This window comes from Mytilus edulis, chromosome 4, assembly GCF_963676685.1.
Source record: "Mytilus edulis chromosome 4, xbMytEdul2.2, whole genome shotgun sequence".
Classification (NCBI taxonomy): Eukaryota; Metazoa; Mollusca; class Bivalvia; order Mytilida; family Mytilidae; genus Mytilus; species Mytilus edulis.
In genome coordinates, this window is record NC_092347.1 from 52807166 (window position 1) to 52830096 (window position 22931).

At 30.3% G+C, this 22931-nt stretch overlaps 1 protein-coding gene across 1 annotated transcript; it reads right to left on the reverse strand.

The window, feature by feature from the left end:
- Positions 1 to 1581: 1581 nt before the first annotated feature.
- On the reverse strand, positions 1582 to 20772 carry LOC139519947 (very-long-chain (3R)-3-hydroxyacyl-CoA dehydratase 3-like). The gene is made up of 10 exons (XM_071312265.1): positions 20665 to 20772; positions 17325 to 17441; positions 15010 to 15174; positions 10276 to 10336; positions 7406 to 7516; positions 6108 to 6235; positions 5181 to 5293; positions 4631 to 4737; positions 2857 to 2988; positions 1582 to 2282 (listed from the first exon to the last, which is right to left on the reverse strand). The coding sequence occupies exons 1-10, from the start codon at positions 20746 to 20748 to the stop codon at positions 2203 to 2205; spliced, it is 1098 nt and encodes a 365-aa protein (XP_071168366.1). The 5' UTR covers positions 20749 to 20772; the 3' UTR covers positions 1582 to 2202.
- Between the last annotated feature and the right edge of the window lie 2159 nt (positions 20773 to 22931).

The following is a 22931-nucleotide window of genomic DNA, read 5'->3' on the forward strand; positions in this document are numbered from 1 at the left end:
AATGTTCAGCAAAGTAAGATCTACAAATAAGTTTATATGACCAAAATTGTCAATAGACCCCTTAAGGAGTTACTGCCCTTTAAAGACAATTTTTCTGAATTTGTTCATATAGTTTGCTTGCTTTAAAACTTCTAAATCAATTTCATCAAAACTTAGGCTGAATGAGTTTCAGAATATCTAGTATAAATTTTGTATTTTATTTCCTTGTACATCAAGACACATAGCCACTATGACTAAAATGATACATAGGGGGTAAAATGCATTTTTTTCGCTTTTGAAGAGAATATGACAGATACATTTAAATGGAATTTTTAAGACACTCCTTTTATATATTGAAAAGCAAAATAATCATTGTGGAAAGATTTTAAGCAAAAAATAACAGGTGAGCGATTCAGGCTCTTGAGAGCCTCTTATTATAAAGAGCAGACGGTTGGTTGTTTGACAACAGTTCCCATTTGATTACTTATGAACAGTTCAACCGATGCTTTTCAAATTATATATGTCAATACTTATGACCAATTGGAGGTCAAATTTGATATTTACAATTTTCACCTATAGTCTTATACTCTTCAGGAGCTATGTTCCTTGATCTATTGGGAAATGGCACTTTGTCGTTTCTGTGCAATAACTTTAAATATGAACCATTCTACAAATAGTTTTCAAATTATAATTTTTTGCAACTAATGAATGATAAAATGGCAGTCAAGTTTGATATTGACACATTTCACTTTCACCATTCAGGAGTTATGATCCATGATCTATTGGAAAAAGGCACTTTATGTCATTTCCATGTCATAACTGAATGATAAAAAAAGGGAGGTCAAGTTTGATATTGAATATTTTTACTTTTGCTGCCCAGGTTTTGTTGTTCTTGATAGTTTGAAAAAATGGTATTTCATGTTGTTTCTCGGCATTTACTTGTGAATCTAACCTTTCAACCAACGCTATATGAAGTTTAATATGCTGTTACTTATGGCAAAATAGTGGTCAAGTTTTATATGACGAGTATCATTTTAGCAATTCTGGAGTTATGGTCCATGCCAAGAGACCAAATGCCACAGAAATTAAGAACTATAGGTCACCATACAGCCTTCAACAATGTGTAAATCCTTACTCCATAGTCAGCTTTTAAAGACACTGAAATGACAAATGTAAAACAATTCGAGGAAAACTAATGGCCTGATTTATATACATAACATTGAACGAAACCTGGGACAGTTGTGCAACAGAACAACATAAGAACAAACTATAATAAATTGCTTTGCTGAATGCAGCTGGATACGACCACAGAGGTCAAACCCTGAACATTTGGGGCAAAAATGGACACAATATTGGCACTTAATACAGGTCTGAATTTGGATTGTAATTAAATATTTGACACATAATGACACAGAATAACTGTAGTCGAGGAACTTGGAATTGGTTATATGATTTGAATTTATATTAAATTTTTTAATACATTGTTCTTAAAATGTAATTGGATTACTCCCTTACACTACTTTAAAATTGTCTTAATTGTCCATTAACCATGAAACCCTTGGTTTTTCCTCCCCCCCCCCTTAATATAATGTCTACAATTCAAAATGTTTCATCAAATTTATTTTGTAAAGGATATATATATGATCACATAATTTACAAAATCAACAAAATCATTATACTGTAAAAAAAACCTATCTCTAATGGGCAATCATATTCCCATGCTCATCGTATCAAATAAACAAGGTTTCAACACTTGAACAACAATTAAAATTCTGTCACATATATCACATTCATGCAAATTACACCAACAAAGCCTTTTATAATTAAGTAACTTTCACACAAAATATGAATTATGATAAAAACATTCCATAATTATGTTCATATATGAATAATGTCCATCCAAACTTGCACAAATGAGAATATCTTCTACTGTAAAAGCCAATTTAACAAAATATTTGTTCGAAGTTTTCTGCATAAACATATTAATTTAAAAAAACATTATCATTGTATTTCTGCACATTTACAACTAAAATGCTTAGAAATTTACAGCATTCTCTTTCAAATAAATTTTAAAGAATACCCTTGACATGCAAATTACAGGACTTTTGCAAATGTTTTCAACAAAAAAATGAATGCTCTATAAATGCTGGATTTACATGATTTCAAACAAATACTGACAGTTTTCACAACAAAAGTCACAAAAATAAGTCTTTGTTCAATACTTTATGCTGATTTCTTTTTTCTTCCAACACCAATTACTTTTTTCCTCTGACTATACATGTAATTCAACAACTGGTAGCCTCCTGAAATTTAATTTAAACATAGCAAGATGTTTGTGTAATAGAGTTAACTGGTACATATTTTATTCATGTTAAACACATTGATCTATAAGTCATTGCTCACAAAATAAAAACCCTGCTGTAATCTCTATAAACAAAATTTTGATAAGCAATGTATGTGAAAACACATGGTATAACATGTTCATATGAAACTTTCAAAACTTCTGAAAGCTCTGATTTGCAGTTTCTGATAAAAAAAATCATGTGTAAGAATACACAAGTATGACCTTGGATAACTTTCAATGTTCAATGTAAAGTATTCCTAATTTTGTTTGTTTTTCCTATGCTGTAAGTAACAGGTCAACTATATTGATTGTAAGGTAAACATGGCAGGGTTCATCTGCAATTGATCTCATTTTAATTGTTCATTTACAAATGTTTGTGGATACATGTGTTTTTTGGATACTATAAGCAGTAGTCAACTATATTTGGTGTATATGAATATAACTTGTAGTAAACCTCTATCTTAACATGCCTGAAATATAACCAATTGAAAAACTTACATAACTTTAATAAAACAATATACATATGTACTCACCAAATAAAAGAAGTAAGAGGTAAGCATGTAGTAAATATGGGAAATAGAATGCCATGTTGGCAGAGTTAGGTAATTGTAATGTAAACATCTCGGTATCTTCATATAAAGGTATAGCCATAATACCAACTGTACCTGTAAACAAAAACAAACAGCATGACATACTGGAATACTAAACTTGATATCATATTTTCTCCATTCTTTTCCTATCTTATGTTTGTAATTTTCTTTCTTATTTTCTCTATTCTAAATATCCTACTATAAAGATCATTGTCATTCTGCTGAAGGCCTTATGCCATGGCTTCCAAAATGGTCATTTATTACAGACATTTATAAATTTACCAGACATTGTCAGTCTGGGATAAGCATGAAATGGTCATCTTCTTTTCAGTTTTCAAGGCTTTCCTATGAGACGGTCATTTTAACATTTTATGTGATTTTTTTACCCTTCGTTTTGCAACAGGCACACATTTCCAGTCATAAGAGTGACAGGATGATTAAGTACTATCAAAACTACCCATACTTTATTACAGTTTCATTCTTATCAAGGACAGCTGAAATTTACCTGTTGAGGTGACAGGTTAACTATTTTGTATCAGACCTTGATCAGTCTATTCAAAGTTATTTTCTTACATTTAAGCGGTTTGCATCTATTAATTAATTCAGCCAAAAAGATTAAAATGATCAGATATACGCATTTAAATATGATTTGATGAAAAAATTAAAAAGGTTTTAAATGAAAAATCGACAGAACCACGTTGTTTGAACAAGTACACATGTGCGCAAGTGGGAAATTTAATTATGCATTCTAATTTCTTTAAAAATGCTAAAATTATCATTGATACCTTTATCTTACATTCTTTTCAAGTATTTTCTTGAAGAAATAACAAAGAAGAGCTTCTTACACTCAATCGTGCTTTAAAAATGTACAAGGATTTTATGTATGCGTCTCTGGTCCATGTTTTATCATTGTCAACATCCGGTATAAGGAAAATGTGCTTTTTAAAAACGAAAGTAAAGCTTTTGACAATGTTATTTTGTACAAATAAAGAGTATAAGGCAGATATAAGTACGCTGATTTTGCACATTTCGAAAGATGCACTGACAATTTTACAGTTTACGTCAGAACATGGAATTATATCAAAGTAAAGTTTAATATTGTTTTTTAATTTCGATAATTGGTTATATGATGGCCAACCGATTTACATAATTGCCTTTTGTTACTTAGTCGTTAGGGATTAAAATGGGATAAGACAAAAAATGTCCGGCTGGCTCAAATATTTTTTTGAAGTCCTGCCGTATGCTATCCTATAGTTGCTAGCTTTAACGTCATTTGGTGGCCAATTGTTGTCTGCCACAACAGTTTTTTCTTCAGATTTTATCAAGCTGTTTGTTTGTTTTTTTACTTGTTTACATTTTGTTTTTCCAGGCCTTTGATAGATTAATATACAGTATGACCTGTAGCTGTTAACATCTTCAAACATCTTGCATCGATTGTTAAACTGACAAAAATACTAGATTAAGTATTGCAATATTAGAAAATAACTCAATATAAAAATAAATAAAAATAACGGAAAGGTCTACAATGCAACAACGAGAAAAGCCAAAATTGTGAAAATTAAACTTGACCTCATTTAGTCACAGAAAACAACATATCTAATTTTACTTTAAAAAGTGTGCGCCACAGCAAGAATGTGCCAGTTCAGTGTTTGGCAGCCGTAAATCATAAAAGCAATAATAAGAACCTCAAAAAAAATTCTGATTTAACTTCTATTACCTTCTAATAATATTCCTAATGGATAGAGAGGAATCCATGCTGTGTATCTCAGCCATGTTATAAAACCAATCTTTTTACCTAGTGTTGACAACATGTAAAATGGATATCTGAAAAAAACAACAATATCAAATAAACCAATTAACTAAAGCTAGATCTTTAAAATAAATACATTGTTTCTGTGTTTGAAATTATCACATCTTTAATTTTAATTTTTAACACACATTTTTGTTTTGCACAGGTCATCTAAATAGCTCCTTTCTGTTTCATATCTCTAAAATTTGGAATTGATTGGTTTGACAATAATTTCATATAAGGATAAATTCTGACTAAAATAATAAATGAACTTACTGAAGAAATTTGTTTGAAAAGGGCTGATTGACAGAAACCTTTTTTAATCTTTTGATTGTTTGTTTTTGGTTATTTTTTTGGAAAAGTATAAATCAGTTCATATCTGATCAGCTAGCTAGTTATATTGTATGACATATCTGATCAGTGAGTTAGTCATATTGTATTACATAAGCAGACATACTAATTTTTTCCCCCTCCTTACCTGAAACATTCAATGGCACTCCAGACAAAAAATAGACAGAACACAGCTGGTGCTGTATGTAACCTTGGCTCGTGATAAAGTATTACAAATAAACTAAAATTTCTCCCCAACACCTGAAAATATAAAGAATTTATCATCACAATATTTGGAACAGTTATTATATTGTCTAGATCATCTTAATTAGTATTTTAGACTTAGAAAAGACCAAAATTGGAACAAAATATAAGATATATAATTTAATCAAAGTGACTTTGATTATCAAACAATCAAGAAATTTAACCACAATTAAAACAGCTTTTTTCAATCCAAGAATTCATAGAAGGGATTGTGGTTGGATAAGTGGCCAATTGGTCCTAAAAATAAAATAAGAACAATATCAATTCATTTTTGTGCCAGAATAATTGTTAGGTTTGTCCAAAATACTAAATATTCACACAAGAAAGACGTTCTTCATATAGACAAAGACATTCAAAAATTATATACATTGTTGAAGGTAGTACCTTGACCTATAATGGTTTACTTTTATAAACTGTGACTTGGATCATTGGCGCTCATACAACATCTTCCTATATCTAAGTACATATACATGTTTTTTGTTTTTTTGTAAGATACACTTTATCGTCTTCTTTTCAATTTTAGGACAGGATTACTTCTATTGTTTCCAGGAATAAATCTTCTTACCCTTTAAACCCAAAAGAACTTTGACCATAATTTTTTCTACATATATCACTTTCAACAATTTTGATCGATTGAACATGTTAACATGTAAAAACAGTATTGTCCTAGGAATAAATCTTCTTTCCCTTTTAACCCAAAAGTACTTTGACCAGAATTTTTCTAAATATATCACTTTCAACATTTTTGATCGGTTAAACATGTTAACATTTTAGTTCAATTTTGAAAATTCTAATTTTAGGATAAACATACCTGTAAAAATGGAGCTATAGCACTAGTTTTGACAATGCCCAGCAGAGGATGAACAATTTCCATGACAGCTACAGCTTGCACTACCATTAATTGTGTTCCTACTGTATCAAATCCAGTCTTCAATGCAGCTAAAATTAGTTACTTTATTAAGGGAATTGTTTTCAGAATATAATTTCAGACTATCATAATCATTTACTATTTATTAACTTGAACATAAAACACAAACAAAGTTCAGAAATGTGTAATGAACAATTTACTCCTTTTGAATGCTGATAACTCATCAAAATGCTATACCTACACAATTTAAGATGTTGCACAATTATCTTACTTAGTCATGAAGTATGAAATGTAGGTCTAAGTGACCGACCTACATTTATAAGATACTGATGCATCACATTAGCATATAAGCTCTTTCAAGCATAAATTTGGTAGACATGTTTAAAAATCAAAATTTGTCAAATTTCTAAAAAAATTATACAGTTTCCACAAATTTTCATACTAGAAGATAAAACCATATTACTTTTATGTAATCTGTTATCTGTAAAATTTCAACAACCCTGACTCTTTTGTATTCATATAATTAATAAATACTGATAATTAACAGATCCTGATTTTTTACTGAACACTTTTTCAAATGTACTTGAATTGTCTACACTTTTTTTTTTTAATGTGAAGAGATTGTCTCCCTTCACAATATCCAATTCTCTTTTAAATTTCAGGGAATATTTGATATGGTCATCATAATATATGAACTGATTATAAAAATGTGAATTTAAAAAAAAATCAGGATTTTCTACCCAGTAAAGTTCCTTAACTGAATATAACAAAACCTTTGAGAATTTGGGTCCTCAATACTCTTCCACTTCGTACTTTATTTGACTTTTTAACCCTTTTGATTTAACGTAACTGATCTCAGAGTCTTTTGTAGACAGAGGTGTCTAGCATACAAAATTTAAATCCTGGTGTCTATGATGATTGATTGATAGGTGATTACTTGATGCCACATCAGCACAAAAAGGCTATATGGAGGCAAGTATCTATGAAGAGATTACTTACTGTAGATGCATTATTATTCGTTGAATACCAATTTTCATGTATTTCGTGGGAACAGGTGAACCACAAATTCAAATCTTCAACGAATTACATAATTTCAATATGTTTGTATACAGAGATTGGCAAAACCATGAAATAAAATATCCATGAATATGCAAGTTTTTAGCAATCCATGAAAATTGAAACCAACTAAAATAAATGACTCCACAGTAACTATCAAGGCAACATTTATATAGGTTACTTACCCTCACCAAGCCTTGTGTACTTGACTATCAAGGCAACAGTTATATATGTAAACCCTACAAATTGGAACAAATTATACAAGAACAGGTAACCTATTTTAAAATCTGGAACATCTAAAAAATAAAAAATAAAGAATGAAAAATTATTTGACTGATACACGATAGTAAAATATAATAGACTATAAAACTGAACACATTAATTTTCTTTTCTTTTGTCAATATGGTTTTATATGAAATATTGAACAAATATATCATGTTATGGAGGGGTATTTGCGAAAAATACCAGTCAAGGGACTGTAAAATTTCCCGAGCCGCCAGGCGAGGGAAATTTGGTCCCAAGACTGGTATTTTTCGCAAATACCCCTCCATAACATGATATATCTGTTTAATTACACCAAATCTATTTTGATTATAACTGTTTGTACAGGTCAAAGGAAATCTTTTAATTTTGTTTACTAAAACACTATGTAAAATATTTATAAAATGAAAATTCCATGTGTAATACAAACAGAAACATGAAAAATAACAGTGTCAACTATAAATGTTCAAAACATGAATTTTATGAAATATTGTGAATGGTAACATTACAGTTATTAAACACGATAGGGTGCTTATTCATCCCAGTTGTTTGTGCTGGTGGATTTCTGTTGGTTAAGTCCGAAAGAGGGTGCAATTCAGCTTCTCCCTGTTGAATACTTTCAAAAATGTTATCACACTGATCTTCAGTTAAATTTGATTCATTGACATCAAAAACAGAATTATTTATATTTTCATTGTTATTGTTTTGATCTAAATTTGCAGTTGAATTTGCAGGGGTATATGACAAAATTGAAGCAGACATGTCACGCTTCTGCGCTGTGGATGTGTCACGAACATAGTTCTGTACACTCTGTTCATTCCTATGGCCTGAAATAGTGACAATATGTCTGGATTCAAATCCAGAATCACTAAGAACAGTTATACACGTTGCTCGCACACAGTGATTAGTGTATGATTTGCATAAATTTGCAGATTTTGAAATGTTTTTCATCATACTTCCTAAGGTGTTCTACCCAAGGGGTTTATTTTCATACCATATTTCATCCTCTTCATCAAAAGAATCTCTTGGTCTCTGCCAAAACGCAGTTTGGTTTGGGTTTTAGTTTACCAAGATACTTTTTGAAAGACAAAACTGGACACACTGGGGTTCCGGTGGCATACATTCTGCCCCCTTCTGGCTCAAAGTCTTCTTCATCCACTCCTTGGTGGTTCTTTGTCATTTCAGATGAAATTTTGTGTACATATTCTTTCCCTTCATCATCTTTAGAAATTTTAAAGTCTTGTGGCTTCATTTCACGGAGATTTTCTTGCCCCCGGCGGCAAAAATATAATAAAACCTCGAACCACACTTTGTTTAATAGTCCAGAAGGTGAATTAACATTGAATGTACGTGGATGTTCATACAGTTTCTTAATATCACCTTTGTCAACAGATTTTTTATGTTTAATTTGTCCCTTTCCTTCCTTCCTAAGTTTCTTGCACATTGCTTTGAAGATGTTGTTTGCAGTAGTAAATGCAGTATCAGTTATAACATCAAAGGGTTTGTTGTGCGGCGGCTGCTTTAGGTGCCTATTGATAGATTGTTGAATGACACAAAAGCTACTTCTTGAATAGTAATCTCCATTTGCTTGGCGAATGTTAACATAAAATTCTTTTAACAAATTATTTAAACTGGCTGGGCTTCTGTCCTCTATATTTGCGTCTATTCCTTTAGACACACAATAGTCATAAACTAGTTTTAATGCAAACTTGGTTGACGTTTAGTGTTATTTGCCAACACATCATTCATCAAATCATCGATATCTTCATCTTCAGCAGTACCAAATCTTTCTAACCCACGACTGCCTGCAGCCGTGTGAGCTGACATATTTGTTTACAGTATTCGGAATATCTCTATCAATCAATATTGATTAATCACGTTGCCTTAATAATTGGGATAAGAAGAGAAATGTTCCGAATAATTTGTGTCAAATTCACCGGCAGTGGTGAAAAATAGCCAAATTCTTTTGAAATGAAGAAAAAAGTTTAGAATATGCAAAAAATACACTGGTTCTTAACCAATCAAAATGCAGCATTCTTACATAAGGTGTAATTACTTGTAATATCTACTTAAATATGATCAGACTGTATATATTATATAGTGTATTCATTATTCTTTGTTGTATACTAATTTTCTTGGATTTCATGGGTATATGTGAGCCATGAATTTAAAACTTCAACGAATGACAAATCTGCTATCGACATGTATGCAGACTTTGCCAATACCACAAAATTAAATATCCAATAAAAATACTACCCATGTCAAATAAATGAATCCACAGTATATGAGGTCTATATATCTAATTTACATAGAAGTAATAAATGATTATTTTATTCTTTATCTTGTTCTAAAGAGTAATATTTTTTATTGATTCATTGATTGATTAGTATTCAATGCCACTTTCAGCATTATTGTGCTTTTTTGTGAAGATCAGTTTTTATTGATGGAGGAGAAACTCTGACCTTCAATGGGAAAACTGACAATCCTACTCAATCAAGATTAGAGTCATTTGAAGATCAAGGCCCCTTAATAAGCTGTGATAAAAAAGGAATAGTGTCATTATCTCAAATTTTTTAGTTGCAGTAACGTTATGTTGAGAGATGTATTATAGTTATATACATGTATCTGGATTGAAATTGTGTCTATTTTTCTGCCATTAAATTGATGCTTCAACACTGCTTTGCATACATATAATAGGCAATATAAATTGCTCTACTTTCTTGTCTTTTTCTTGTTTAATTGATTAAACCTGAACTTTTTACTGATCTTTGTAAGTAGGATAATAATAAGTTACCTGATTCTATTGACTTCAATTCCTTTTCTAACTGTTTCATCATTTCTTCTTCATTGCTCATCTAAAAGAAATAAAAATAATCGATAAAGATATGTGATAGTAAGAAAGGGAAATGTGTATAAATAAACATATACAGACAAACAATTACACGACACAAAAAGAAAAAAACAATATCTAAAAAATTACTCAGATATGGATGAACTTTTAAATGATTTATATATCTGACAATACAAATGTATATGCACACTAAAAAATGAAAATTTCAAGATCAGATTTAAAAGAAAAACAAAGGATATGGGGTATCTATCGAGGACAGAAAATCAGTACAAGCACAACAAAAATACATACAACAAGAATGTGTCCATAATACATGGATGCCCCACTCGCATTATCATTTTCCATGTTCAATGGACTGTGAAATTGGGGTCAAAACTTTAATTTGGCATTTAAATAGAAAGATCATATCATAGGGAACATGTGTACTAAGTTTCAAGTTGATTGGACTTCAACGTCATCAAAAACTACCTTAACCAAAAACTTTAACCTGAACTTTGCACTATCATTTTCTATGCCCCTACCTCTGCCATATCACCCCAAAGTCACAGTGAGACCTTTTAAAGTAGATTATTAAACTTCCTAGATAAGGCTCCATTTTGTATGACATACTATGATGCAGAAAAACAAAAATGAAGATGAGAGCTTTAACTTCCTCTTAAAGGGAAACTTCGCAAACAAGAATGTGTCCAAAGTACAAGGATGCCCCACTCGCACTATCCTTTACCATGTTCCATGGACCTACAATTGGGTAATAATCTAATTTGGCATTAAAATTAGAAAGATTATACTATAGGGAACATATGTACTAAGTTTCAAGTTGATTGGACTTCAATTTTATCAAAAACTACCTTGACCAAAAACTTAAACCTGAAACTCCCACTTTCATTTTCTATGTTTAGTGGACCGTGAAATTGGGGTCAAAAGTCTAATTTGGCTTTAAAATTAAAATGATCATATCATAAGCAACAAGTTTACTAAGTTTCAAGTTGATTGGACTTCAGCTTCATCAAAAACTACCTTGACCAAAAACTTTAACCTGAAACTCCCACGTTCATTTTCTATGTTCAGTGGACCATGAAATTGGGCTCAAAAGTCTAATTTGGCTTAAAATTAGAAAGATCATATCATAAGCAACAAGTGTACTAAGTTTCAAGTTGATTGGACTTCAGCTTCATCAAAAACTACCTTGACCAAAAACTTTAACCTGAAACTCCCACTTTCATTTTTTCTATGTTCAGTGGACCGTAAAATTGGGGTCAAAAGTCTAATTTGGCTTTAAAATTAGAAAGATCATATCATAAGCAACAAGTGTACTAGGTTTCAAGTTGATTGGACTTCAGCTTCATCAAAAACTACCTTGACCAAAAACTTAAACCTAAAATTCCCTTTCATTTTCTATGTTCAATGGACCGTGAAATTGGGGTCAAAAGTCTAATTTGGCTTAAAAATTAAAAAGATCATATCATAAGCAACAAGTGTACTAAGTTTCAAGTTGATTGGACTTCAGCTTCATCGAAAACTACCTTGACCAAAAACTTTAACCTGAACGGACGAACGGACGCACAGACAGACGGAGCCACAGACCAGAAAACATAATGCCCCTCTACTATCGTAGGTGGGGCATAAAAAATCAAAAATTGATATTATGTCCATTCTGTATAGGAATGCTCAAATTTATAGATATTAAAGTTTTATTCCGCTAGATAAGAGATCACCATGGATTTTAAATTTGAAGTATCAATTCTCTGCGTTCCACCATTTTGTCATCTTCTCCGATTAAAAATCATGATATGTCTATAAACCACAAAGGACCAAAACTACAGTAACCGATGTAGTCGTAATTGCGTGTCGATATCTTGTCAATCGTACAGTTGTTTTATCTGACTAACTAACTTGATACGGAAAATGTTCTTTTTTTTTCAAATAACCATAGTCTGTTATTTGTAAACTGTTCATATTGGAATAAGTTAAAAAGTCAAACTTCAAATCATAAATAAGTGTTCCGTGAAAATTGTTTTCAAAAATCTAATTCGTTTATAATTTGAAAGTTACTTCTTTAAAGTAATAAATTTTATTCCAATAAATTCTGATTTTCCCTCATCTGATCACCAGCATGGCTAAAGGTATTACTCCATAAGGTATTGTGAGGGGTGTGAGGTGACACCTCCAGGTATTCAAGCGATTTCCTGTCTGGCTTGCAAGTTGAAGCATCATTTCATTTCTGTAGGTATTGATCAGTGTACACGGCCGATAACTTAGAACTCTCCATTTTGAACTATCAGGTGTATAATATACATCTCTGTCTTGCGTGTGTCCGAAAGTGATATAATATACTAGTCATTACTAAACTCATACGCTTGTTTATAAATAACATTACTGGTGTAAAGAATATTATTTATAAAAAAAAAAAGATTTGATGAAATAAAAAAAAATCTATTTACCTTTTTTTTCCCAAGGTTTAATTTGGGAAAATGTAATATATACTCGTTGTCAATAGTAAAGGACAGATTGGAACATACCAGAAAAATTGATTTAAAAAAAATGTAAGCACTTGTCGACGATTCGTTTCTACGCCTGGATAGAAAGTTACAGAGCTATATCGCAATTTAAAATATTTACATGTATACATTGAACATAAGAAAGAAACATACATTTTTTTTGTAAATTGGGGTAACAGTTTTGTAAATAGACTAGTCCACGTATGCCAACAGTATGTAATCATCGAATTCGATAGACTATTGTATACCAAAAGAAGAAGAAGAAGAAGAGGACCAATTTGATTTAAATACAGGTCGATTTATAACTTGCATCATCACAATTGTTCCGACATTCATGTAAAATATATGCAACTGGATGTACACTAACAAACCCCAAGGGATGTGAATATTTTCTAGGAAAACTATTGAATATTAAAGTTTCAAATTAATTTCGGGATTTATTTTCTTTCTTGATATTCAATGAAAGCAATTTAAAGAATAAACTGCTTGTCCGCTTTAGGGATATTCTTGCCAGTTGAACAGACTTATAATTACATTCAAAAATAGGGAAATTAAGATGACATTAAATTCGTTGTCTTTTTTTTTTTAAACATCGTTGGTCAAAAAGCTAAAGTATTATACGTTGTGAGAAGAAGACTATTTTAATAAGGACACTCCCGATTATGAATAAATTTGGTTGACGTTTTTCACACTTGAAAAGAATATCTATTCGTAATTTTTCGATTCCATTCCAAGAGGATCCTTTAATGTCCTCTCAATTTTTTAAAACATCTTTTTTTCAAATAGCTGAAGTATTCATGCGTTGTGAGATTTAAAATATTCTGATGAGAACATTAATTCCTAAATCGGTAAATAAAGATCGCTTTGGATGGACTAAATTATATAATTGCAATCTGTTTGAAATATTAAAGGTTGCTGATTCTAATTAAAAAAAGTACAATTTTTAGTTCATACACTCGTGTTTAGAAGGCTATTTTTATCTATAAATTTATTCAATTAAAATAATTCAGTATTTTATCGTTACAAAAGTAATCAGAAGTCATAATTCATTTAAAAGTGAGCTTATGCAAATTATATAAAAATATACAACAGCTATCCAGTTATTGTGCGACCTTATTTCTCCCGTAAATTCATTTTAATTCTTTTTCTTACATTTCTGTGTCTAAAACTATAACTGACTCCCGTATATCATTCATACGAAATGTTGTTCACATCTGAAATGGTGAACCGTGACGCCTAGATGTCACTGAATGAAGATCAAAAGATTAGAATTACATAATGCTAATCTTTTAATTACCTTGAGTTTAACTACGCATTCAACATTCACTAAGTGTCACAAATTAATACACATTTTATTTCCACAGTATAAGCAAGTGAAAATGTTTGCTGAAATGACGCAAAAAGTTCAGAATACAAACATGTATTTTTTAAAACACTATCGATCGTGTCAGTTTCATATGTTTGTTTAAAGTGTTTGAAGAAAAAAAACATTAAAATGTGCAATTGTATTATTTACTTTAATTACTAGAATTCGTATAAAAAATCCACACATAAATCCTACAATCTAATTTTAAAAGTTGCATGGCTATCACTTACTTTTCGTTGGTTAATAGCTACACCAAAAGTCGTCGATGTGCTTTAAATAGCGTTATTAGATGGTTTACGAACAAGACTTAAATGAGATTAATTTCACTCCCGGCATGCTCAAAGACTTAAACTACATGACATAAGTCAGGAAGTTTGAAAAAATAAAATTAATATTTCCCAATTTTCTTCTTTATTACTTTTCATATCGAAATAAAACTTTGTGAATATGTTTTTTATGGTATTATGAACATAATAAGATGAAAAGTGAAAAATCGTGAATTATCCCTTTAACTACAAAATGAAATTGCTATTTCTGGCATAAGTCTTTTATCAGTCTCCTTCCAAAAATATTGGCCTCTATTCAAAATTTAATTTTAGGATCTTGTTAGTCATGTTAGTAGATATATAAATTTGGAAAAATGGTAGGTCTTTTTTTGTTTCTGTTAAATTTATAAGCAACTTCAATAAACTCTGCAATATTTAAAGCTCAACAAAGTTGGCCTATGTTTCTCTATAAATGTCTTTTGAATATTTTTGTCTTTGGGTTGCACATAATGATGTTTACCACATATCTCATTTTATTCATTTAAACCTTATCATTTGGTTCCTCTTCTGATTCTTCATAATACACCTTATCAAAGTCTATCTTTAACCAAGCATATTTGACTTTATCTTCCGTCAACCTCGGCCATACTTCAGCTCCTCTCTTAGCTATGTGGAAATCAATTCCTCTCTCTGTAATCCTATATTTACTTTTCTGAAATATACATGAAATTAACTCCTGTAAATTCAGAAATTATTGTGTGCATTTATTATTGCGATTTTTGAAGAATGTACAAAATTATTGGAATTGTACAAATGTATGAAAAATTGCATACAGATATATGTATCAGATTTTAGAATGTGAGTTTCTATTATTGCAATACTCACCTTGTCACATTTTCCCCAATAATAAAAATCTAGCAATACTTTCTGAATTTACAGTATAAAATAACATATATGTGAATGTCCACAATTCAGTTTTTGAATGAAATTTATCTACATATTAGATGTAAGTACATGTATTTTATATAAAATCTGTTTAATATTGTACTGTTAACCTTGTTTTTTATGCAATTTAATTTTTTTCTTGCACAAATGTAAATGTCTGCATTTTTTGTTCAGTATCAAAATATTTGAATGCCTAACATGCCTAAGCTGTAAATTGAAAATAAGTCTGTCATTAAAAATATTATTCTAGTCTTTGTTCTATTCATATAGAAAAGTATTTAATATTCTGTAAACTGCTTAATTTTAAACTGTTTTTTTGAAGGATATTTTATAAAACACAAACAAATCTTGTGTTTGAATTTTTGTTTGTTTGTCTGTCAGTTGTAAGGTAAAATTTATTGTTTAGCTTTCTGTACATGTACATTTGTCAATTAGCAATGAGCACAACTTTTAATTACTGCTTTAATCACAACAATCTATATATCTTATTTTATTTTTGGGGAAAGACGGCTTCAAGCCGTCAATCCCCTATGGGGTTGACCAGAGTGACATTCCCTCACATCATTCATTTTGTTTTTATAGTGTGGAAAACCCCCCAACAAATCTTACTTAGATTGAAGAGAAGGAGACCCAGAAATGAATAGTTTGACTTTAAACACTTTTTTACACATTTCCCTTCTGTTTCTAACGAAATGATCGTATCTTGAGCTCTCCTTTACACTATTTACGTTTCTTTTACAATCCGGAAAAATCAGTATGACGAGATATTCTAAATATATCCAAACCTACATTGTATTTTATAGTGACGTCATTCTTGGAATGCCACCAGAAGCAGGGATATCCTTCACTGGTTATTTAAATCATTCCCAGAGATCGTGCACTAATTACAAATTGGTATTTGCTTAATCTAAACATAATATTGTTTGCTGTAGATGATTCAAACATCAACATGCAATACTTTAATTTGTTGGTCAGCAACTTTCAAAGTAAACAAAGATCGTGGGGTTACATGAGATAGGGGAGAGAAACGATTTTATTGATTTTTTTCTGTAAAAATTCTGTTTTGAGAATCTTCCTCCAATTCAGGAGCACCCCAACTGATGAGTAATTATCCACTAAAATAAAAGTTAATGTATTTAAACACTTAAAATGTGACATTTCATTGGATTAGTAGTCTTCCATTAAAACTAAATTTTTTTGTACCAACATAATCATTGTAATAAATAAATAAAAAAATAAAAATGTTGCATTTTGTAGTTTCAACCTATTTATTCATGAAATTTACAAATATTTCAAATTTAGGATTTGGAAACAAGCTTCACACAGTTTACATCAATCATATTGTTTTTTATTAGTACCTGTTTCCCTGTGATGAGAGTTGTAACTGGGAACTTTATCAATGGAAATTTAAAACTGAATAGATTTTTCAGTCCACACTTTCTTAAGAAAAAAATTAAAAATCGAAGAGTACTGTCACAAAAAATGGAAAATGGCCCTAGCCTGCAGTTCAGTGGTAAACAATCAAGATTTCAAAAAATATTGTAGTTGTTGTGAAATGACAGAATTCAGTTGAATTTTAGATAATTAACTATCAACTTTAATCAAATGTTTAGATTTAATAGAAGATGCAGATCTCTTCCATTGGTCCAAATTGAATCCTAAACTAAGGAAATGAAATTACATAAACAACAATTGATTTCAATATTGTCAACCTTTCTGCATGTTCTAGCTGTTCTCTTTTATCATTCTTTATATGAAAACTATCAAAAGATACCCCCCCCCCCCTTTTTCCAAAAAAAAAAAATTAAATAGAAACAAGGACCGTCTTTCCCCTCAGAGCTATCCAGCTCTTTGATTTGTTTTTCATTTTATAATATATAAATTCAATATTTCACAGACAAATAAAATTGACAATACCTCTGGATCTATTGGAAGATAAAAGTTCAAATGGAACTGGTATCTATTTTGACCTTGAACTCCATGTCCTTCACTGCAAAATGTTAAACCATCTTCTGTTATATCTACCTTTGGATCCTGAAATATGTAAATTATATATAGCAAGTAAGTCCACGGTGACAAGTAACAGGTTCTGCATGCATTGCACACAGAATTGGTCAGTCTTTCATGCCTCTAAAAATCTGAGAAATTATTTATTAAAAGAAGAATTTGATAATAGAAATTTAAGTTTCTCAACAGTTCCTCTGTTCTGTCATACCAATATTCAACTTTGGTTTAACTGCATGAGATTAAAGCCAAGATTCTTTTCCATGCTAAATTTGAGTCAGGTACAGACGTGGGAGAGGAATTGTGGATAAGTTCAGCAAGATGACTATGCAAGACAACAAAAACAGATACATTTATAAATATATAATAATATCTTTAAACATGTTAAATGAAAAGAAAAAAAAAGTGGTCAGAGTATGCACAAACTTGTCTTTGTTAAGCAAGTTATAATAAATTTTCAAACCAATTGATGGAACAAAACCTACAGAATATTCAATTTAAGTTATCTGTAAATTCTGGTCTCTTAACTTTTTTTTTTTTATAGTTTAGTTAAATGAATATTTAAGGAAATATTTTGCACAAACTGGCACACAAAAGGTAAGAATTTATATAGTGTATGCAGTAATTTTCAGCTGTCATTTTGGTCAAGTTGAGTGCAAAATTCTTTCTAAGCTGAATAATGGCTTTGGCATTATAACTTTAAATGAAGGCGTCGCAGCAAAATGGTTAAAATAGTCTTTCAAGAATAGTCTGTAAACAGAAAAAGTTTGTGCAGAATCTGTCAATATTTTTTAAAATTGTACGAACGATAAACATTGGAATGGGGAGAAGTTTAATCCTACATGACATCAGATGATAAAATATAAATGTAGCAGTATTTAAATGTGACACGTATTTAAGATAATGTGGAAACCTGACGATGATGATCGTACAATATATACTAGTACAGGAAAATTAAAATAATTGTTCTATTATATGTACAGCTCATAGTTAAACCATTAATATTTTTAATTTTATATAAAGTTAATTACAGGAGGCGGCAATAGAAGTTATCAACATATTCCAGGTAGAATTTTTTTGTCAAAATAATCTTATATAATTTAATTTTGGATGTACAGTAACACGTCTTCTGATTGGCTGACGTTATTTTGTTATCAGCCCATAGACATTATTTAGTCATGTGACAGTGACATCATCAACGTTTTTTCATGGTTTTCTACGGTTTAAAATGGAATTTAGAATTAAATTATAAAAAATGACTGTAATATTTTTCTGTCTAATCGAAATAACATAAAAAATGTGGTGCACACTGTTAAGGTTCATCATAACAAATGGACAAATATGGCCGAATTTTTAACTAAAAAATTACTTTGTGCGCAGACTTACCTGTGCAGTTTGGAAAGTTTTAAGGCCTAGCATCCACTAGATATATATAAAAGTTAAATGTATCTTGCATATATAGAAAGATGAAATCTTTTTTGGATTTTAAAGGGCATTTTTTTTCCTTCCTGTAGAAGGTGTAAAAATAAACTAAGTTGGGATATAACTTTGAGATGCTCCCTCTCAGGTAAGAACAGGTTTGTCTTGCAATTGTATTGACTGTCCTTGATTGGCATGGACAATAGATATTTTATCTGAGTGGACAGTATCAAAGTAATTCAGGTGTTTGTTTATTTTTACATCTTCTGCAGGAAGGAAAAAAAACGCCCATCAAAATCCAAAAACGATTTTATCTTTTTGGGCACAAAATGCATTTAACTTTCATATATCTAGTGGATGCCAGGCCTTGAAAATTTTCAAACTTCACAGGTAAGTCTGTACACTGAGTAGTTTTAGTGTTATGATATTTGTTATGATGAACCTTAAATAACCCGCTACGCGCATTATTCAGTGTGCATCAAATTTTTTATGTTATTTCTTCATAGACAGAAAAAATATTACAGTCATTCCTTAAATATTTTGTATTGTAATTTAATTAAGTTATTGAACTGGGTTGTATTATTGTTAGCAACAACTTTGTATAGTATTTGTAATGTTGCAAAGACCCATCAAGAGTTAATTCCCTTCTTGTTTAGTTATAAAGTCTATAGCAGATCAGGAACATATATATTAAATATAGTAAATCATTGTATTGAGATTACTAATCATTTATAATTGAACTTATCAATTCTAAATCTTTTTGCGTAAACCCTGTGGTAAAATAGTTCAAGCATGTCACTAATTCAGTTTGCTCCGTCCTTTTACTCCAATTTGATAGTGCGTTTATGTATGGGAATGACTAATGTTTTCCTCCACCTAGAGCGCTTTGATCCAAAATAATTGCCGTATTTGTCCTATTAGATATACTGTTCCCAGAGTAGATGGAGGGCAACATTTTATGTTTTCGTTCAATACAATATTGCATAATGGCAAATCATGTCAAACATAAGCACGGGATATATTCTCGCACATTTTAGATAATCTCTATGGCTGCTTTAGTCTTTAGAAGTGTCAACTTGACACTATAATCTCTATCTGTAATTTTGATCACTCTGGTAATTTTATGTCTCTATTGTATTAAACTCATTAGTACATTTGTATTTATGAAGTGGCACTGCAGAGAAACTAAATAAATAAATAAATAATTAAATAATTAATTTGAAAAAAAAATAAAAGAAAAAAAAAATAATTAACCCTTATAAAACCTTAACTATCTATTTTGTGAACCTTCCAGTATCTTTAATAAAAACCCCTAACAAATGTTGAATATCTTCTATGTGATGATTGTAATTATCATTTTCTGTTGTTGCTAATAGTACTTCTGATTCAAGTGTTAGTTTTGATGTTATGAAATAGAGTGCAGAGCGGAGTTTTTCTCTAGCCTCCTCATAATTTTCACAATCCAGAAGGAAATGGTCAACTGTTTCTTTTTGTCCACAGCTGCATTTGTCGATGAGTGCTGGGCATATCATTGATTTATATGAGTTTAAATTGCAATATCCTGTTCTTAAACTAGTAGTTATTCTATATATTTCAGTTGACGGTTTGTCTTTTGGAAGTGTATTCTTAACATTTTGTTGAAAGGCATAATATCTCCTTCCTTTTTCACTGGTGTCCCATCTGCACATTCTGCGTTTTGCACATAATACATGATGTGCATTTGGAGGCATGTGATAAGCATTCATTCCTCATGCTTCTGTTGGGAATTTACATTTTATACCTAATTATGCAATATCAGATTAGCTATATGGATTTAAATCTTAATAACACATACAATGACTTCCCTCAAGTCCACTTTTAGTGAGACTATATCCGATTTTTGTCCCCAATAAACAAATGGGCTGAGCTTTTCACCCATTTTGGGTTTGTTCTAATTACCCAAAAGTCTTTATATAATGTAGGACAATAACGTTCTATCTAGGAAATGATGAGTTACACAGTATATCACTCATAGTCTGTACACATAATTATTCTGGAGTTTCAAAAATAAGTGTTATATTGTTTTTGACAATATTGTATTAAGGTCAAGTTACAGAAATGGGCTATGTCACAGATTTTGATACATTTATCTTTTTTAATTTTTAAAATACTACTGGTGAATTTTTTCAAAAGAGATGAATATTTGTATAGAAAGCACTTAGAATAAGCGAAAAACGTTCTTAAATTTGTCTTTAAATCTTAAAATCACAAATTTCTCCTCCATTATAATTTGTCTTAAAACAGTGTATGACTGTTTACCAGAACAATTTGGAATCTGTTGCTGATTAATAAAAGTTTCTTAAATATTAGAAAAGTTTTTCAATCGATAACTGAACACACAAATTTATATTTATAGCTTAAAAAATGGGGAGTGTAGGGTAATTGGAAAAAGTAAAATAACAAAAATACTGAACTCCAAGGAAAATTCAAAACAGAAAGTCCCTAATTAAATGGCAAAATCAGACAGGGGCAGGAGGATTTTTTTTTGACTGGTTATTTATTTTTGTAAACTATTTAAAGAGGACAAATTATTCATTGTCTGCACTATTGAAGCAAGATTTTTCATTTTCATTAAAGCAAGGGACTGATTATTCATTTTCACAAATATATTTATGATATTCGAAAACATACAATTTTTAAATGATTTGTTTATTCAATTCAATTCAACTCAATTCAATTCAAAGTTTTATTGCCATATAAACTTTACAGTTTGTGACATATAACAACAACAAAAACAAATAAAGACAACAACTAAGTAACTCAGTATATATACACAAATTCAGGTAAATATTAAAGGGTCCCCTGTCCTCAGTTCCATCCATTTTTTTATAAAGGATCCTAGTTTATTCACTTGTGTTGGTGTTGATGGATTAAGTATATATATAACTTTGTCATTGTCAGTGAGATTAGAAAATGAATTACTTTCTCTGTTAATGCAATTAAAATATGTTAATCTAATATTTGAATTATGAGAACAATTTATTAAGAAATGTTTCTCATCATCTAGTACTTTGCATTTTTTGCAAAGTCTCTCTTTTTCAGTGGTCAGTGATTGCACATATGATAGTTATAATCCCCCAAACAACTAAGTTTAGATTGCGGCCTATCTAGTAACGATAAAGATTGCGGCCTACATAGTAACGATAAATCCCAGACCATTAAATAGTAATCTATATTTTTATTAATCATTTTATCTTTTGTTTTCAAGAAATAAATAAACTCAAATGTGTCCTTTTAGGCTTTACTATTAAATCTATTTCACTCCTTTTAAATCTGTGCTTTTAAGATATCTTAACTAACAATATTTTATTCTTAATGTATATAAAAAAGTAGGTGTAAATATTTTTTTTATAGATTTTACATAACTACATGATTTTAGGACAACAATATTTTTGAAAGGATTGTATATATACTAAATCTAGTCTGTTCCATGTTTTTAAGCAATATTAAGGTAGATGGGGTGTCTAAATTATAATCCATAGAATTTTTTAATAATTTGCCAAAATGTAGTTTACATCATGCTTTTTGAAAAATAATAATAAAAAGAATGGGTCACAGGGCTTATCTTTACGCTACACGGTGTTCAAAATTGACAAATGTTGTATAGATTATGCATGGAAAACCCAGTTTTCTGCAATAAAGCGTAAACTTCACCATAGAATTTTGAGATAACATATGAGAAGATAGCTTTAATAGTATGCTTTCAGTTAAGAAAAAGAAAAAATGGGGTCACCGCCCACCGGACCCGTTTTCTTGCTACATAATAAAATAGGTAAATTCCTAACACATTCTATTGTAAAAGTACCTTTATCTGAATTATCTGCCCTTGCATTTGAGTTGCCTCCCCTTATGTGGCAAAGTTGGAAAAAAATTAATCAAACAAAAGTTTTCTGTTTTTTGTAAAATACAACCACAAATATGATAAAACATGTCATTTTCTATATTGAAATGAAATTTCTTACACAGGAATTTCCTACTTCTCTCAAAATTTGCACATTCTATTAAAGATCTAGATCTTGTTTTCTGGTATTTTCAAATCCAAGATGGAGGAAGACACGGTAC